This window comes from Ptychodera flava, chromosome 20 (genome assembly GCF_041260155.1).
Source record: "Ptychodera flava strain L36383 chromosome 20, AS_Pfla_20210202, whole genome shotgun sequence".
Classification (NCBI taxonomy): domain Eukaryota; kingdom Metazoa; phylum Hemichordata; class Enteropneusta; family Ptychoderidae; genus Ptychodera; species Ptychodera flava.
Window position 1 is genome coordinate 19,037,211 of NC_091947.1, and position 18,964 is coordinate 19,056,174.

The 18,964-nt window shown below is 37.9% G+C and overlaps 1 protein-coding gene and 1 long non-coding RNA gene across 3 annotated transcripts in view; one reads left to right on the forward strand and one right to left on the reverse strand.

Moving 5' to 3' along the window:
* Positions 1-225: 225 nt before the first annotated feature.
* Positions 226-2,285, forward strand: LOC139120232 (uncharacterized). Its single transcript, XR_011549062.1, has 3 exons — positions 226-382; positions 1,427-1,653; positions 1,917-2,285. It is a non-coding gene; the product is annotated as an uncharacterized lncRNA (long non-coding RNA).
* A 6,967-nt stretch (positions 2,286-9,252) lies between these two features.
* Positions 9,253-18,964, reverse strand: part of LOC139120229 (TBC1 domain family member 14-like) — a 45,434-nt gene continuing 35,722 nt past the window's right edge. For both annotated transcript variants that reach the window (XM_070684450.1, XM_070684448.1), the window contains exons 12-13: positions 17,169-18,919; positions 9,253-12,252 (exon numbers count right to left, since the gene is read on the reverse strand). In XM_070684450.1, coding sequence (XP_070540551.1) covers positions 18,720-18,919 — 200 coding nt within the window. In that variant the 3' untranslated portion in view covers positions 9,253-12,252; positions 17,169-18,719. The remainder of the gene's footprint in view (positions 12,253-17,168; positions 18,920-18,964) is intronic.

The following is an 18,964-nucleotide window of genomic DNA, read 5'->3' on the forward strand; positions in this document are numbered from 1 at the left end:
TGTAGGCCAAATGAACCTTGATGGTCCTAATTTCTGTCGCCGAGGACATTGCACCGAAACACTTTTCTCTTCTCTTGGAGAAAAACCTTATTCTTTATTTCCATTGGACGCCATTCTGATTCGGTGGAAACACTTCTTGTATGAATAACCAATCGCCGTTTCCCTCACATGATGCACATGACAATGACAGGTATTGAATTTGCTCTGAAAAGTGGTATTGTCCGAATGACCTGCTTGAATTATTCGCTTGTCTTTTTGAAAGCAGTATTTTAAGGCGTTGACGTCTGTGAAACTCACAGAAGCGTATCCAGCCAGGAGTTAAGAGCAAATCTTGATACTCAGGGTGTACACGTCGCGAGGACTAAAGTGGACATACAGATCGGTGAGTGACTTTTAAAAATCATTGCGCTTGACAAAATTCGAAATGAAGTCGTTTATTTGTAAAGTTAGAAGAATCTTCATGTTTTGATAACTTTTTCTCTATTTTTGTTTATAAAGTCATCTAGAGTTTCTTGTTTTATTTCCAAAAGCAAGGTGAGATCAACAGTGTCCGCGGCAAGTCAACAGTTTCTTGTTTTATTTCCGAAAGCAAGATGAGATCAACATGTACTCTGCCAGTACATGGGTTGACTGCTAGCTGTTATTGTCCACAAGTGAATTCTGGCCCTGACTAGAATTCAAATTGAAACACTATGTGTATTCTAACACGTGTCGAAGTTCAGTTCTCGGACTGAAGAGTAGGTGTTATATGCTTATGAAGTAGAAGAAGAAATTGTGATTGACAAACAAAAAAACAGCGAAAAAACATACTGGCTCTTTAATGCATTCTAATGGCGAAATGCAAGTTACTATTCAAAGCTTGGTGTCATAGCACTGGCGTCTTTATTCTGCGCTAATTCGCTCTCCTAGGAAACTACAAAATTCGAAGGGACTTGTCAGTATGTTCTGCAGAAACTTAGCAGTCCCTAAAATGAATTCAGAAATACGCCATGATGGTGACCTTATCTCTTGTGTTTAAGAAAACGTAAAGTTGAAGGCGATTCATCGAGAAGGTTAGCATTCTTGCCTCTTTTATCAACCTTTCATTGTCGAGTTCTGTAGGTCCGTCGTTAGCATGTGAAATGACCTCGGGGGCGGTACAGAATCGCTTCCCATTCCCAGGCTGTTCTCATGTGATATCTTTGGTTGTGGCCTTGGAGTCAAAATGCTTCAGAAGAAATGATTTGCTAAAAGAGAAAGATGCACTATATATGTGTCTCAATAAATGATTTAAAGTTGTATGTTTTTGGTTTTCTCTCTCAATCTGGAGGAAACATGTATACTTTACGACACTACCTTGTCCCTTAATTGCAATTAACAGTTCGATAAGGCGATCGAAGGCCTGTCCTAATGTGCAGTGTGCCTTGCTTTTTGTGTCTCTGAACAGATTTGTTTTTCCAAAGACCTTTGGTAGAGCTATTGGTTTGGTACTCTGTTGATGATGATGGGAAAGACCAGAATGACGTTACTTTTCTGCTTGGCTTTAACGCTGAGCTTGCTTATAAGCGACTCTGAAGGTTGGCGGAGAAGGCGAGGTGAGGCGAAGAAAGCTTACGGTCCGCAAACCAGGAACGAAGTCCCGGGCATGCGCGAGGACGTTGTAGATGAGATTATGTGAGTACATACAATGTTTATAAGATAGTCAATCTAAAATTTATCCCAGACTGAGACAAATACTGCTCTCACAAAAAGGCACAAAATAATTGAAACATCAAGTGGTCTGTTGACATGACAAGTTATTTTCGCTGATACAAGTTTGTTTCCTAACAAATTTTGCCGTTGGTGCAATATTCTACAGTTTGCCCTGCGCTCATAGGTATACGCGGTTGACCGTCTTCTAATACAGAAAATACTCCATTATTTCATTAAATTGACAGTGACGCGTTGGAGGACGAAATTGAAGAAAGAGAAATGGAGGAGGAATTAATGAACAGACTGGGTAAGACTTAAGAAGTCTTAGAAGACGATGGAGATGAAAATCAGCACACATAATTGGACAAAGTTATCGCAGCATGGCACCGACTGGTATACAAGGACAACAGGACAAATGAAACAGAATCTTATTCCCTTGTTCTCTCAAGCTCTTCACAAAATTAAAAAGACTAAAAAATTATTCTTGAATATCTTACCGAACTTTATAGCTGTATCCTTATTATTCACAAGTGGCATGTAGTGAACGAAATATATCGGCGAGTCTTCAGACTTATCTAAACTATATTAAAATAGGTGTTTCATTGTTAAGATAACTCTGTTTTCTTGTCTTTTCTCTACCTTGTCCCATTAAGATAGTCCGCGCATTGAAAGTGACAGAAACGTTCAAGCGTTCCTCGGGGAAATTTTCAACCATTCTCTTTCGAAGTTAAGAATAAAAATCTTTTTACTGATAATTGAAATTCAAAATAACCATCATCCCTGTGTTAAGTCCAAGGGGAAAGATAATTTTTAATCTTCACAAAAATAAACCACAAATATTGTATTTACACAAAGGGTCGACCAAGTGAGCTTAAATAAGCTTAAAATGTTTTGGAAAAAAATTGGGAATCCAACTGTTTGTTGCCGAAGTGACTTCTACTTTAATACTGACTTCTTATTTTACCCGCACCCCAATAACTTCTGAAACCCCCTTTAAACCCCTTTATACCGAATTTTATGAGTGCGCCAGAAATATGTCGCTACTAAACTTGAACATAGTGGTAGTAAGGAAACCTTCGACATTGACCACCTAAACATAAGCAGTGTTCTCTAGTCCCTGGTTTAACCCTATGTTGGTCAGTGCGTGGTGGCATTCGGCGAAGCATAACTTGAAAATCTTTTAATATATTGTTAGCCATGAACTCATCAGCAGCTACAAGTTCGAGTGAATTTTTTTTCACTTCAACAGCAAATAATGAAGTTGCTTGACTCCAAACTGACAGCAGTGGCTTCGTACCTGTGATATTTCAAAGAGATGATGATGTCATCACTATCTGGCCAATTAGCAACTTGTTCACGATGCCGGCCATATTATTTTCAGAGGTTTCAAAACTTACATTTTTGTTTTGCAACGAAAAGTTGTTTGGTTTGTGATTTACAGAAGAGTTAGAGCAGTTACTGGCTGGCCAAGGCGTTCACTTCACGATCTACAAAACAGCCTACCACTTAACGCGACGGTCTTCTGATGTTTAGTACTTCAACCTTTATGTTTTGATACTTATATGTCCACAGACTTGGAGCAGGTGTACAGTACAGAAGCCTTGGTATTTAATTAGGGACTTTTTGCACCTTGGGTGGCTCGTTCGGACTTTGAACAAATCACACACACACAAAAAAAAAAAACTGGCGAAACTTTGCCACAAAGCATGGAGGAGAGGTAATAAAGTAAAAGAGTGACTATCATACATATGACAATTTCATTATCAAAATTCATTGTCTAATTAAGGTCCTTTGCACCTCAAAAATGAAATACTAAACTTTTGCTAAAACTTTCCTACAGCAAATTTCCAACCACTCTCTTTCAAAATCCGATAAAAGTAGGGACTAACAACCGTGCAAATATCTAATTTTAGAGAAACAAATCACCCCTTTATCGACATGTGGATTTTAAAATGACCAAAAAGCCTGTGTAATTTCTGAAGGGAATAATAAAATCCCCGATTTTCACAAAACTTAGCAGATGGAAACTGCGTTTACTCCACAAGGCCCCCACTTTGTATTATGTTGGCCGAAAGAATACTGTAAAAGACTGATAGTCCGACTACTTGTTCCCGAGGCGCATTCCAAAGTTCTCTCTTCTCTCGGAGAAAGGCCTTATTTCCATTGGTCAAAACTCTCATGCGGTGGAAAGAGTTATTGTATAAACAACCAATAGCCGTTTCCCTTGCACGAGTGCATTTATAGTGACAGGTATTGAATTTGCTCTGAAATGTGGTATTGTCCTAACCAGTACCCTGGACCCCCTTACAAACTTGATGTGTTCGCTTGCCTTGATATTCTCAAGTAGTCGATATTTGTGAACTCACGGAAGCGTATCCAGGAATGTGTACAAAGCATATCTTCATGGTCAGGTTGTGCACGTCCAGGAGGCTACAAGTGGACACACAGATTGGCGAGTGACTTAAAAAAATCATAATGATTGCTCTTAACGTAGATGGAAATGACCTTTTTTGTAATGTAAAAGAATCATAATGTTTTGTTGTCCAGTCCGACTAGTCTAAGCTACTCAGAGGGGATCTAATTTTATCTTTGACGAAAAGAAAATATTTTAGAGGATATAGTAGTGCGTTTTGATGACTTTTGTGTTTTTGTTTTTAATGTGAACAATGCAACTAACAAGAACGTGCGATTGACAAACCTAAGAAAAAAGTGAAAAAACCCAACTCATTAAGTGTTATAATTAGGAGAAAAATTCAGGTTGTTCTTGGAATGTCAGTATAGACGATTTTTAGCCTTGAAAAGTCAAATGCTTACCTATTGACACCAAAATCATTCCTTCTACTCGTCAATTATTGTTGACAACTGCTACAGGCTTTGGTAATATTTTTCTTCACTTCAAAAAACAAAATAAAAAAGTTGCTGGATTGCCAATTGACGACAGTGGCTTCGTACCTGTCAAGTTCAAAGAGATGATGATGTCATCACGATCTGGGCAATCAGCGACTTCTCTCTTCCCAAGACAAAATTTCCACTATGCCGGCCACATTATTTTGAGAATCGGACTTTTGTTTTGCAACCAAAAATTGTTTGGTTTGTAATTTACTGAGGTCTTGGTGACTACAATGGTGTATGTATTGAACTCTGCAAGCTTCAAAATGGGGCTCCAACCTAGTGGTATGTAGGCCAAAGGTAAACTGTAAAGGTTTTGATGGTCCGAATAAGTGACCCCCGAGGCTCATTTCACCCAAAAACATTTCCTCTCTTCTCTCGGAGAAAGGACTTATTTCTTATTTCCATTGGACACAATTTTGATATGGTAGAAACAGTTCTTGTAAAACAACCAATCGCCGTTTCCCTTGCACCTATACATTTACAGTAAAAGGTATTGAATTCGCTATGAAGTATGGTATGATCCAAACCACTATCCCTGACCTGCAGGATTGATTTATTGAGGTGCCCAGTTGAAAACAGTATTCTCTAGGCATTGACGTTTTTGAAACTCACGGAAGCGTATCCAACAAGGAGTACAAAGCAAACTTTCATAGTCAGGGTGTACACGTCCTTGGAGGCTACAAGTGGACATGCAGATCGGTGAGTAACTTATAAAACGTATTGCGCTTAACAAAGATGGAAATTACCTTTTTTTGTAAATTTGAACGAATCTTGAAAGTTTTTTATCTCGTCGGACTTGAGGCGATCGGAAAGCCTGTTCTAATGTGTGCCTTTTTCACGTTTCTTTACAGATTCGTTTGTTCGTAAGTCTATTATTGAGCTCTGAAATGATGTGCAAGACCAAAATGACCATACTTTTCTGTTAACTACAAACGATTTCTAAAACCACAATCAATCGCTAATTTCTGTCAGCATAATTAATCGATTGAGATAAATACTGCTTACACAGAAGACATACAGCCATTGAAACGTCAGGTGATCTTTTGACATTACATATGTTGTTCGCTGTTATAAGTTTTTTCCTATTAATTCTTGCCATGCTTGGTGCACTCTCCTTCAGTTTGTCCTGCGCTCACAAGCGGATGATCGTCCTCTCACACAGATTCTACCTCCGTCGTTCTCGGGTCCAGCTCTTCACAAAATTAAAAAAAAAATGAAAGTTTCTTCTTGAATATCTTACGTAACTTAATAGCTGTATCCTTATTATTCGCAAGTTGTTTGGAGTGAAGGAAATTAATCGGCGGGCGTTAAGACTTAGATAAAATATATTGAAATAGATGTTTCATCGTTAACTTTGATATTTTTGCATATGACAAGCATTGCAGTTGCATGAAAGTTTTTTTTCAGGTGATGAAGATGAAACACAACTTTTCCTCGTACATTTTGCAAGGAAAGTTCAATTTTGCAATTAATAAGAAAATTCAGGAAAATTGCTCTTGAAATGTCAGCACAGACAGTTTAGCACCGAAAAGTAAAATGCTTTTAATACGTTTTGTGACGCAAAACTCATTCCTCCTTCTTGTCAAGAATAACAATGAATGTCATCAGTATATTTTGATATAATTATCAATGACAACATCGGTAACTTCTGAACCAAAATGATCTTCCCGTGATGATTGGAGTGACCGCATATTTTATACACGGTAACTCCTGATACTTTCGTTTACCCTTGGACATGTACTCTAGCTACCTACAATGTAAACCGGGGACGTCTAAATTATACTGCAAATGGCATTAAACTTCTCACACTTAACAACAATAATGATATTTTTCTCAAGAGTGAAACCCCCTTTAAAACCCTTGATATCGAGTTTTATGCCCGTGTCAGAAACATATCGCTAACTTCACACACATATATACAGCGTCCTCTAACAGTCGCTGGGGGTTATTCCCTTGTTTTAATCCTATGTTGACCATGGCCAGTGCGTGGTAGCATTCAGCGAAGCATGTATTGGAAATGTTATAAAATATTTTTTAAGCAAGAATCTACCAGGAGCTATAGGTGTTGGTGAAATTTGTCTTCGCTTCAACAACACATACAGAAGTTTCAGGACTGCAAATTGACAACAGTGGCTTCCTGCCTGTGATGTTTCAAAGAGATGATGATGTCATCACGATCTGGCCAATCAGAAACTTGTTTTTCCCCAAGAAAAAAATAAGTTTGCTCGGTGCTGGCGGTATTATTTTCAGAATTTTGAAATCTTGCATTTTTGTTCTGCAATCAAAATATTTTGGTTTGTGACTTTCAGACATTTTGGTAACCACAATGGTGCATATATTTGATTAGGGACGGCTAAGTTGTCCTAGGGAGGGTCGTTCGGACTTTGAAAAAAACACACACAAACCGGCAGTTTGTCGCAAAGGTAACTTGATTTTCAAATATGTCCATCTAGTTAAAAAACCCTGTTCCGGTGTACAAATGTATCCAGGGAAGCAGAAGCGATTTGCTTTGGCAAGTCTGTGTTGGTCATAACAGTACCAGGTGAATGAATATGATGGGTTCCAGGTGTAATTTTGCCAACTTGAAGGTAGGGCAAGCCTCAGGTGCAATGTGGATGTTGAAAGAAAACCTTGGGTTCGAAGTTGACTTTGCACTGTTGAATAGCTCTACTGTTGTTGATAACCATTATCAGAGTTTAATAATAAACACGCACAAAATACATCTTGGGAAACAAAAACAAAGGCATCGTTCATGAAAATTCGTACGGCACCCAGCGAAGACATCGCAGTCAAAATCGATCAGCCACAACCTCACCCTTAAGAAGAGAGGTTCAAGTGGCTTTAAGAGGGCGCTGCACCTAACACAGCGTATTTTGCTCAAAATCACTTTTTTTGCAAATATTCATCAAATTTTAACTTATTTGTTAACCCAAGATTAAAATATTGGTTGCGTTTACCCTGTAGCTTGTCAAGCAGTCATAAGTTGTGTGATAAAGAAGTGTTAATTTATGCAACTGTATGCAAATCACCCGATTTCCTGGCTTCTCTTTTCTCCCAAATTCAAGATTTTCAAAGAATTTAACTCCACTCTGGCTGGGTCAAATTTTCTGAAGTTTTCACACTATGTTCTTTAAATACTATGTACGAAAACGACTATTTTTGTTTGTTAATAAAGTTCTTACATTTTGAAAAAGAGGCATTTTAATTTTGCTAATCATATTTTGAATCACTTTTTTGAGTGTCGGTCTTTCAACCCTTACCATTTTAGAATGAGGATAGATAATGGTATCAAGTTTCTTATTTAAATTAATTTTTATCATTACTACCAAAAGTCAGGTTTTTTATACCAAATATACACCTCTTCATTCTTCAAGCAAATTATTGCTACCGTAGTAAACTTTAGATTCTCTGCTTTTTGAAAATATATACTATGAGGGGTTTTCTTGTCATTTTAGACGAGAAAAACTCCTTTGAAAAAACTCTATTGGCAACCTTAACTTTGTTTTTCACTGTCAGTTTCACTGTCTATCATCATAAATACACTTTTAGTACAAAATATACACAGCATCCATTTTTGTATCGCAACTCTCTTTAAGGCACTATGATGCACCGAAATAAAAGGTTTCAACTTCTTATCAAACTTTCCGTATGCTAACTTTAAACCATTCTCTTTCATATTCAAGAATAAAATCCGGGGTCACGGCACACAATTTGGTATTAAAGAAATAAATTACCTAAAATTACCAATATTTGAAATTCAAAGTGACTGTATATGTCTATGGAGAAATTCATATGCATATCACAGTACACTGCCCTTGTACTCACTTTTGATCATGTCTGTATATATGCCTCTGGGCATGAAAAATCAAAACAAGATGGGTCGTATCATGATACAAAGTGACATGCACGTGTTTTTCCACAGTACATGTACATGGTCCTTGCACCACGTACATGTAGGATTAGACATAGACATAGAATGTCTATGCTTGCACCAAGTTGGAATGAAACAAGTTCAGACATGTCTGAGTAATAGCTCCAGTTGTAAAAATATCGAAGAAGATGGCCACTTTGCTGCCACATTTGATCGAATCACAAAATAAATCGATGTTCATCATGTACTTCAGTACATTGTCCTGTGCCAAGTTTGAATGAAATAGGGCCACGGACAATGGCTGCGGAGGGACGGATCCAAATGGATTGTGAGTAACCTGACAGTCATACTTTGATATACATGTACAAGCATCCCCTGCGCCAAAAGCACTCTTTGTGGGTATAAGGCCAAAGCAACATAATTCTTTGTTTTGCATTGGTGTATGCATGGGTTTTCAGAGTATTTTTTGGAAAAAACCGAAACGCTTTTCTCACAATTTTCCATTGTTAGCAATATTCTGTCACCAACCAAGCCATGCAACAAAATACTTTTGTATGGCAGTCATTATTACATACCATGGAACCGTGTGGTGACGTAAAAAGGTACCTTCTTGAGATGAGTTGCTTACAAGAATGTGCACGTTGTATGAAAAAAGTGTACAATAAAGCCTAATTGATTTAATGTTAAATTCATTACGTATGTGTTTTTACCTTCTCAGCATACCTTTAAGAATTTTGATAGGACACAAAACAAAGAATTTATTCACTTTGGCCAAAAAGTCAATTTCAAGCATTTTTATTTATACACAGAGACACACATTTTTTTACAACATGGACAAATTTATTGTAATCTCTAAGGTTTTTTGGTCACTTTCATATATAAATATTTATACATTTTACACATGTGCATGTCTGATCATTATCATTATTCTATTGTTCAGTGGTGCCGAGCAGTCTGGACAATACTTCTAACGTCCAATAACCAAGATATTAACCCAAAATTGAGTGAAAACAAAAAATCCCCATACCCCCTGCATTATGTAGGATCCCCATTGTTTCATAAGTTACACGGACCATACCATATAAAATCTGGGATGGATAGTAAATCAAATAGATGGACAGGTGTTTTGTCTTGTCAGCTTAAATTGCTATGCCTAATACTGCATGGATTTTTGCTTCAAATTTTCACCGACTTCCCCCATGGGCAAATAAAAATATATGAATTACAGAGTTGAATCGCACACTGACTTAGCATTATAAATGACATACAATATGATGCACTAGTGTGGAACGTTGAAGGTGTCGCTACACATCACTACTCTGGCAGGTTTTTCTCAACGAATAGAAATATACAACATGCAAAAGATCACATATATATCTGTACAATTGAATTTTTTTTGTACCATTTGACTTTAAGGAACGTCTCCCTACAAGTGCTCAGGTGTATTTAGGGTGTCTCAGATGGAAATATTATTTCATCCAGGTGATTCTGACTTTGAGTGACAGTTCTTGACATCCTCTACCGATGTGAACTGTATCATGTACGTACGCTTTACAGATAGGCTGTCAATATTACATCCACCTCGGTTCAACAAATATCTGCAATTTTTTCAACACATTACCTATCTTTACATCAGCATTATCCTGCTGCTTGCAAGCACAAGCAAACGGTCTGACAGTATGTTTGTGTTGATGCCATTCTCTGACAAATCGAGGAGATTGACGGGGATGTGACATTATCTTTGCTCAAAACTAAGCTAACTAAAGGCTGTTTGCCTGAGTAAAGTTTGACAGGTAGAAAACCAGTGAATACAGAGTAAAACACAGACAGGGAATGGACTGGTTGTATTGATGAACAGACGATAATTAAAGGAACAAAGCTGCTCGTTTTTTTTATCTTTTTTGTGATATGGAGAAAAACTTGGAATACTTGCATAAAGTCACACAGGGTACATAATAACGACAGCATATAACTGTGAAAGTGTCAAAAAAATTACCCCTTGGCTAAATGCTGTCAGATGAGTTTTGTTTGTGACCTGTGGACAAAGTTGATTTTTCGTTTTCAGGCTTGCTTTCTTATGACAAATAAACACTGCCACAATGTACACAAAAGCTGCTATCCTCAACTATATGAAAAGCAATGCAAATTAAGATTTCATTACAAAATGCTTGCATGAAGTCCAAACTTTTGTAACAGTTTATGTTCAGCCATGCACGGTGACAGTTGTGCACAGAACTTGATTTTTGGTACCGATCGTGAAATGTTTCACTGGGTGTTTAATCTTGTCAGGCTGCAAGCAGAGTTGAGGTAGTGCACAGTTCACCAGCATTTCAGCATGTTTCAAAAAGTCGAACATCATCAAACTACTTTTCATATCACAACAAAATTCATGAAAAAAGAGTGACTTTGTCCCTTTAAATAGACAACATACTGTTGACTTGGGGAATCCACTCCAGTAAAAAGAGATTATTAGCAAGTTTGCAAAGGACATGTCACAGCTTTGGATTGACTGGTGAGGCATGGGTCTGATATGCACTGGTTCTACAACATTTGGATAATTTCTTTAGAGTAACTTTCATAAAGCAAAACCATGTGCAATGGATGCCTTCAGTTTTATTGCAAATGCCTCTTGTTGGAAAGGTTCCGTATAAAAGGGGTGCACATTTGAGTTTGGTTAAAGAGACAGACAGGGCACGATGGTCACAGATCAAGATTTGAGTGTAAAGTCAGCTACTTTTGTAGTTTTTTTCTGGACATGCCACACATTGGAACGCTGAAGGGTGAAAATCTCCCGCCACTGTACTTGCTTAATACACATGAACACAAGGGGGAAGACATTCCTAGCAAAGAATTGCACATTAAGAGTTTGATACACAGCAGTCTGAAATGAACTGATTGATTGACATCTCCAAAATTATTTACAAAGCAGTACGGTGGCAGCGAGAGAGACGTACTGTACCACTGACTACATCATCATCATCATCATCATCAGTCTCCATGAGAAATACGCATCAATAATAAACTCTTCTGCGATAATTATTGTTCTTATTATCAATGACAAACCCAACATGTGCGAAAATCCTGAGTCTGTAAATGCATAAGTTGTATACAAAAAAACAAGTAAAACTTAGATAACCTAGCCAGGGATGAAATGGTAATATATGCAAAATTGCAGGCTGTGATGGATTGATGTGAGGGCGCTGTTCATAAAATAGAAATTGTCCCTTTGACACTCATTTGTTCCCCAAAATGAGTGGAAAATTTGTGGTTCTTTAATTCAATAATATACAAATATATCATTCTTTGCAATTCTGCTGGTGAGGGGTAGTGTTTGGGTTGTATCTGCAATTGCAAAACTAAACCCCTAAGACAGTGTACTTTTTTGAGTTCAACCCTACTGTGCTCTACCATGAAGCTGAGATCTGTGTACTGGAAATTGGACGGCACTGCCCTTGATAAATTTGGGAGACTTATATTTGAGGTGTTATGACACATTCTGAATAACACTGTGTTCATAAAATGATGGTTTCCAGCACAAAGAGGCGCATCACACCATGACTCGGTGTAGTTTTTGGTCATTTGACATGAATAATTATGCCCCAGCTCAAATTGTACATGTTCTGCTAAGTTCGGAGCAAGTCTTGAAAATGCATACCAATATGGCAGACAAAGAGTGACAGAATACCATACACAGAATGCACTGTCCACTTTTCTGAACATGTTATCATGCACCATTCCATTAAATCTTAGGGATGGGCAGATCGAATGAGATAGGTAGGTCGACAAATCACAAGAGACAAGGCAGGGTGTTCAGAATTCTAGGAAGAATACCAATATCGCACAAAACTACCGTGGCCGAAAACGACACAGACCCTCTTCAGTTTGTAATTGCGTCGTTCTGTTAGAGCTGCGTCGTTCTGTTTTGATCTGCGCTCTTCAGTTTGTAATTGCGTCGTTCTGTTTGAGCTGCGTCGTTCTGTTTTGACCTGCGCTCTTCAGTTTGTAATTGCGTCGTTCTGTTTGAGCTGCGTCGTTCTGTTTTGACCTGCGCTCTTCAGTTTGTAATTGCGTCGCCTGTTTGAACTGCATCGTTCTGTATGATCGTCGCTCTTCGGTTTGTTTTGTTGTAATAAGGGAAAGCAACTCCTCACATCGTTCATATGTGATTCTTTGCGTTCTGTGTATGATTCTATGTGTGTGTATATCATGTTTAGCTGTTTTATGTAAAGGGTTAATTAGGCATGGCGAGACTTACATACCTGTACAGGTGCAGCCAACGGAGCTATTCATCGGAAAAGCTATTCCAGGAGCAATTTTTGAGGACAGGGAAATTTTAATTTTGCTCGGGCAGGGGACATGTTTTTAGGTGGCAGGGGAGCAAATGTTAGGTTTTTTTGTAGGGCAGGGCGGATATCGGTTGGTTGTCCAGGGACCAGGGTTTGGCGAAAACTTTTTGAGGGAATTGTTTCGAGGGCAGGGGAAATTGGCAAGTTTTTTTGTGCCACAGGGCACGGGAGCTTCAAAAATTCACAGTGGGGAGGGGAACAGGCAAAAATAAGTGGGAATGGGTAAAATGAAGTTTGAGTTCGGGAGGGTAAGTCGAAAAATTTTCTGTGGGAGGGCAAATTATGAACAGCTAATTAATTACCCCCTGGACTTAAAATTAATCAGTTCACATTACTCGTCATGCACAATATATCTCATCATAGTAAGGATCCATTTAAAATTGCATTGTTCGTTGGCTGCACCTACCCGTAGCCCTGCGTACGATGTGTTAGGAACGCACACAGGGAATGCACAGCGTACACTGCCTATGTACGCAGGGCTAGCGAGAGAGTTGCCGACATCGACGGTTATTTACGAAAAAAGAATAAAAGACTGGCATTTTTGGAAGCGATCGAGTAGCTGAGGTAGGCAGGGATACGACTTGGGCCCAAGAACGCTGAATTTCGGCAGTAATTTGGCTTTTTACGTCAAGTCCAAAATGGATTTGAAGTCACCAACTCTACGTACGGGTCTTTGCAGGGCTGTGGTGAGCGGGGCGAATAGCTGTAGCGAACACACAGCATCGTACGCAGGGCTAACATACCCGTAATTTACGTGTCTTGCTGTTAACCCACATTGGAGCGGAGAGACTAGCGTTACACTGCGATCCTTTGAAGCTACGTTTCGAAAACAGAGTTTTCTTCATCAGTCACTTAAAATTCATTTTTGATTGGTGAGACATGTTGAATGATTGATTGATTTTATGTGTTAATATGTTGTTCCACTAAAGTTTGTTGTTCAATTACGGAAGCTATGTCTACGGTTTGGTCTTGTTGTGTTTGTGTATGCTCATGTGAATCGGAGTGCCATCTATTGTAGCTTTTGTGAAGTCTGGCATTTATAAGTGTATCGCATACTTCTGTTCCTTCTGTATGCGATTACTGGTTGCTCGAAGGTTTGCAGCATGAAAAAAATATTTGGGACAAGATTTCACTGACGTTCTTGATCCAAGGCTTAAATAGTATAAAATCATGGATTTTTGTATAAAATACAGCAAAAACGGGCTAAGTGTCAAAGACACAAGGAAAAAAAGCTGGAGCATCAAAAAAGGACCTCGAAATTAAGAAAGTGAAATAGAAAAACATGAAAAGACATTGATGAAGTTCAGAGAGCTTTAGATGATATTTACAAAGTCAAAACACAAGGTATTATTCAACGTGCTAGAGTAAGATGACATTCGTAAACTTCAAGCATCTACAGATTTAAATGAAATTTTATAATTCGCAGAAAGAATTTTATCGAAATTTATACCAGACTACACATTGTTTTCCTGAGGAAAAACCAGAAGAGTTCACTGGCGATTTGCATATTCCACTGTCAGAATTACAGAACAAATATTTATGAGGTTATTTGAGTCTCGAAGAGTGCTACCAAGCTTCGAAAAACATGTCCTGTAATAAAAGCCCGGGAATGGCGTTTCTGGCCCTTGTATGGTAATTTAACTGTAGCTGAGTTTCAACTATTGTCAGTGTCAGTTTCCCAAAGACAAGCAACCATCACTTTGATTGATAAAAAAGAAAAAGATCGTCTGTAACTGAAAAATTGGGGACCTATTTATCTTTTAAACTGTTATTATAAAAATTGTTGCCAAGGCCCTTTTAATTCGAATTTCAAAGTTTTATCGGAATGATTCACCCAATCAAGCTGGTTAATATGTAAAAGGTCGCTACATCAGCGACGCTGTTTGCAAGATTTTAAACTCCATGCACTTTACAAAAGAAAACAATATTTCTTGTATTCTACTTTGTACTGATTTTGCCAAGGCATATGATTCTATCGAGTGGCCTTTCCTTTCCTTTGCTTTAAAGAAATGTAATTTTGGTGAATCTTTTATTCGGTGGGTTTAAAGTTTTATACTGCAATATTTCTAGTAATTAATAATGGTGTCACCTCTGGTTACTTTCAAGTTAACAGAGGTTCAAGCCAAGGGGATCATCTTTCACCTCATTTGTCTTTTTTTTTGGAATTTTGTCCATCGCCATTCGTCACAACAAACAATTAAGGGCATTCAAATCGAACAAAATGAGTTATAATCGCACAATATGCAGATGACACCACTCGAATGTTATCAGATGTGAAATCTGCCGAAGAGTTTCTCAGAATAGTTGACTCATTCGGCAACATCCTCGGCCAGAAGATCAATAAGGAAAAGAGTAACGCACTATGGTTAGGTAGTAAGAGAGATTGTATATACACACATTAATCGACTCAATGTACTGCATCATTTAACAAGGTAGGAACGATGTGTGAAGTTGCCCTCACTTTCCTTCTTATAAAATTGCTCAAAAAATGCTCAGGATGTAAACTGTCTGCTCTACCACGTGTAGCAAGTGATGATGACGACCACGAGGTAGCCTCGTCCAAGGGTAACAGTGGAGGCATAACCTCTCTCCCTGCTATTTAAATAAGAGTAAAAACATGTTGTTACTGTGCACATTATCTTAGGGAAACAGTTCTTGTCTAAATGTATAGACAAAAAGAAAATTTTTCCATTCTATTTATTTATAACGGAGGTCAAACAAAAGCACAAAGTTGAGAGAAATATTTCCTACAAAAATAGCACAACTGAAAAGTATAGGACCCGCTGGCATATTCTGGTAATGAACTTTGAATCATAATTTGAGATTCGAAATTATATATATATATATATATATATATATATATATATATATATATATATATATATATATATATATATATATATATATATCAGTCTAGTAAACACAATACGAACACAACCTTTAACACAATAGAACAAAGTTAGACATCCTAGTTTCCAGAATGAAAGAACAAACCTTCAGTGGGACAACACATAGGAATACGTACAATCTGCCAATATACCACGAAATTTATCCACTGAACCTGACTTGAGGCGATTGATAAAGAAAGTCTGGAAAACTTTCGAAACATACCGTTAGTGTCGTACGCAGTGTCTCAACTCTGGAGTACAGACTGCACTGAGATTCATATTCAGCTGTCTCGCAGTACCTATTCTGTTCTGTACACAAGACAGTGAAACAAAAAATACACACCACCATACATTAAACGCAAACAACCAATATGTGAACGATGTGTGGAGTTGCTCTCCCTCTACTAACTCCTCTCCCTCTACTACCCACAGTACAATAAATTACCCACAATGCTTTTCGATTTGTACCAACGACGTTAGTTTTCTTATAACTTTTTCAGTTCTGTATAAAAGCAATAATGTGAAGTCTCACGATAATTGATTAATTATATTTATTAAAAGTACGTTGAAATATTGTAGTATAAATTTCAAAGAAACCATTAAATAACCATAAAAGTCACATTCTTCAGGTACTACAAATGTCACAGTTTTGGGAAGCAAGTTATTACCAACTGAAGGGGTCATTCTCTGAAAATACTTAGCACGAAATTTCTGTTGTCTTTTCTATTTGGAAAAATCAATATCCTTTTGTTTCATAAAACAGGTGCAACTAGTCTCCCTACTTTCCATCACTTTATTCTGTATGGCTGAGGACACAATCAGTGGAAAATTTACAAAAATCCTTTCTCTTCTCTCAATCAAGCACAATTTTCTTAATCCTTTAAAATGGGAATTGAGAAGAAAGGTGTTTTTAAAAGTACGTTTTCAGAATTTTTACAACTAGTCCAGGAATTTGTCTACACATGGGAGACATGGTAGACTTCACAGGGGAATCTACGTTGGTACAAATCATGATGTATTATGGGAAATCTCTAGTACTGTGCTACCTATGATTCCACGGGCACCCCTGCAAAGTTGCAATGGTATTCTCCAAGTGACCGTTCAATGCTTGTTACAAAATGTTTACTCCAGTACTTCCAAGTTATGCTGAAAACAAACTGAAGAGCACAGATCAAACAGAAAGATGCAGTTCAAACAGAACGACGCAGGTCTAACAGAACGACGCAATTACAAACTGAAGAGCGCAGGTCAAAACAGAACGACGCAGCTCTAACAGAACGACGCAATTACAAACTGAAGAGCGCAGGTCAAAACAGAACGACGCAGCTCAAACAGAACGACGCAATTACAAACTGAAGAGCGCAGGTCAAAACAGAATGACGCAGCTCAAACAGAACGACGCAATTACAAACTGAAGAGCGCAGGTCAAAACAGAACGACGCAGCTCTAACAGAACGACGCAATTACAAACTGAAGAGGGTCTGTGTCGTTTTCGGCCACGGTACAAAACACAAACAGTGTCATCCAATTTCTTCTACAATACACAGACACCGCTAACAAAATGAGAACAGCATTGACGCATATATAACAATACCAGCCAAATTTTGGTAAACAAGCGAGAAAAAAATCATTACAGAGTTGTCTTTATCATGCTACAAAAACACATATAATTAATCAAAATTAACATATCAAATTGCAAGACTGAATCCAAGTCATTTCAACATTTAATTGTATAGAAGCAAAAGTTTCATAGTTGTCCATGTAACTGTGTCCCATGATACTGCATGGGCACACGGATATTTCCATATTTTAAAAATAAAGAGCATAATTCAAGGAATACATATATATACTCTCTGCTCCAAATCCACTGAGTGTGTCATTTGACATGTTTGGAGTCTGCTGTACAATTTATTGGGAAACACACTGTAGGATTAATATGCAAATTTATTCCAAATTACAATGCTCCACCAAGCCAGGTGTGACAAGGAAATAGAGCGACCTTTCCGAGGTTCTTTGAGAAGTGAAGGGGAGGGAAGGACTAGTTTCCCCTCCCCATCAGGCAATGATTAAAGTCAAGATACCAAATAATATGCAAATGAAGCTTCTCGGTAGTTCAACATGTTAACTGCCTAATCAGCAACAAATGTTTGATTGGATGGGAGTACACACTCATATATAAATATCATAATTTATTCTGTTATATGCATTTCATTGACAATCCAAAGAATTATTAAAAGTGACGTCATCCTTGACATCTCAAAGAATCTTGGGAAGGGAGCCCTGCCTTATCTGCCTAGACAGTACGATCCAAATTACAAAGCTGAAAGAATGAAAAACTTGCTTGGGAATTCTTGCAAAAAAAAATATTTATAATACAAAACTTGAAGCTGATAGTAGAAACCGACCACAAAACAACTATGGGTCATACGGCATATGCATTTTTTTTTTGGCAAAACCTTTGTATTGCATTTCCTTGGCTTGAAGAGATTTTTCTCTTGACCAAAAAAAAAAGAATATAGGGAAGTTCAAAACATGAACTTTCCAGCAAATAGAAGTTTTCTTAACTTCAAAAGATTTCACAGTACCTTCAATTGTTCAGAACAAATTCTTTGTTACATCACAGGACACACATTACCTAGACATTTTCGAACGGTCACGGATGCAATGTTTTACGTCAAAATTACCCTATTTGCTTTCATTTTTACTTTGCTCGTTTCCATCCCTCACAAGACGCAACCTCCCCCGTTCCCATGATAATGGTACAATCCCAAAACCTGTAGGATCATTCTACTATACAATCATGGGGGGAGTAGGTTGCACCTGAAGAATGCAGTACTCTCATTAACAGTATGTAAGCTGGTTTTTTTTTTCATTATTTAACATTTAAAATGGGACACATGGACTTGAAAATGTAAATAATGTATTAGCACTGCTTTTATCTCAAATCCTAGGGGGTTTTCAAACCCTGCACTCTTCCTCTCGTAAGTTTGACAAACTTCAGACACCACAGACCGGGAACAAACCTCTTGGGTGAGCAGGGGTTGTCAAGGCTCAGTCTTTGCTGTTGGCATTCTGGACAGTGTTCAGGTGCGACATGAACACCTGGCTGAACTTCTTCTGCTGAGTGCTGATGGCCGCGATGGACGCAAAGAGCTCTTCCGCCACGATATCTTCGGGGAGTTTTGTCAGAAACTGCGCGATGTGTATAAAATCCATGTTGAGCAGAATCTCCTGGTACATGTGAAGAATACCTGAGGACGAGAATATGAAAGTCAGAAGACACCCGAAAGAGGCAC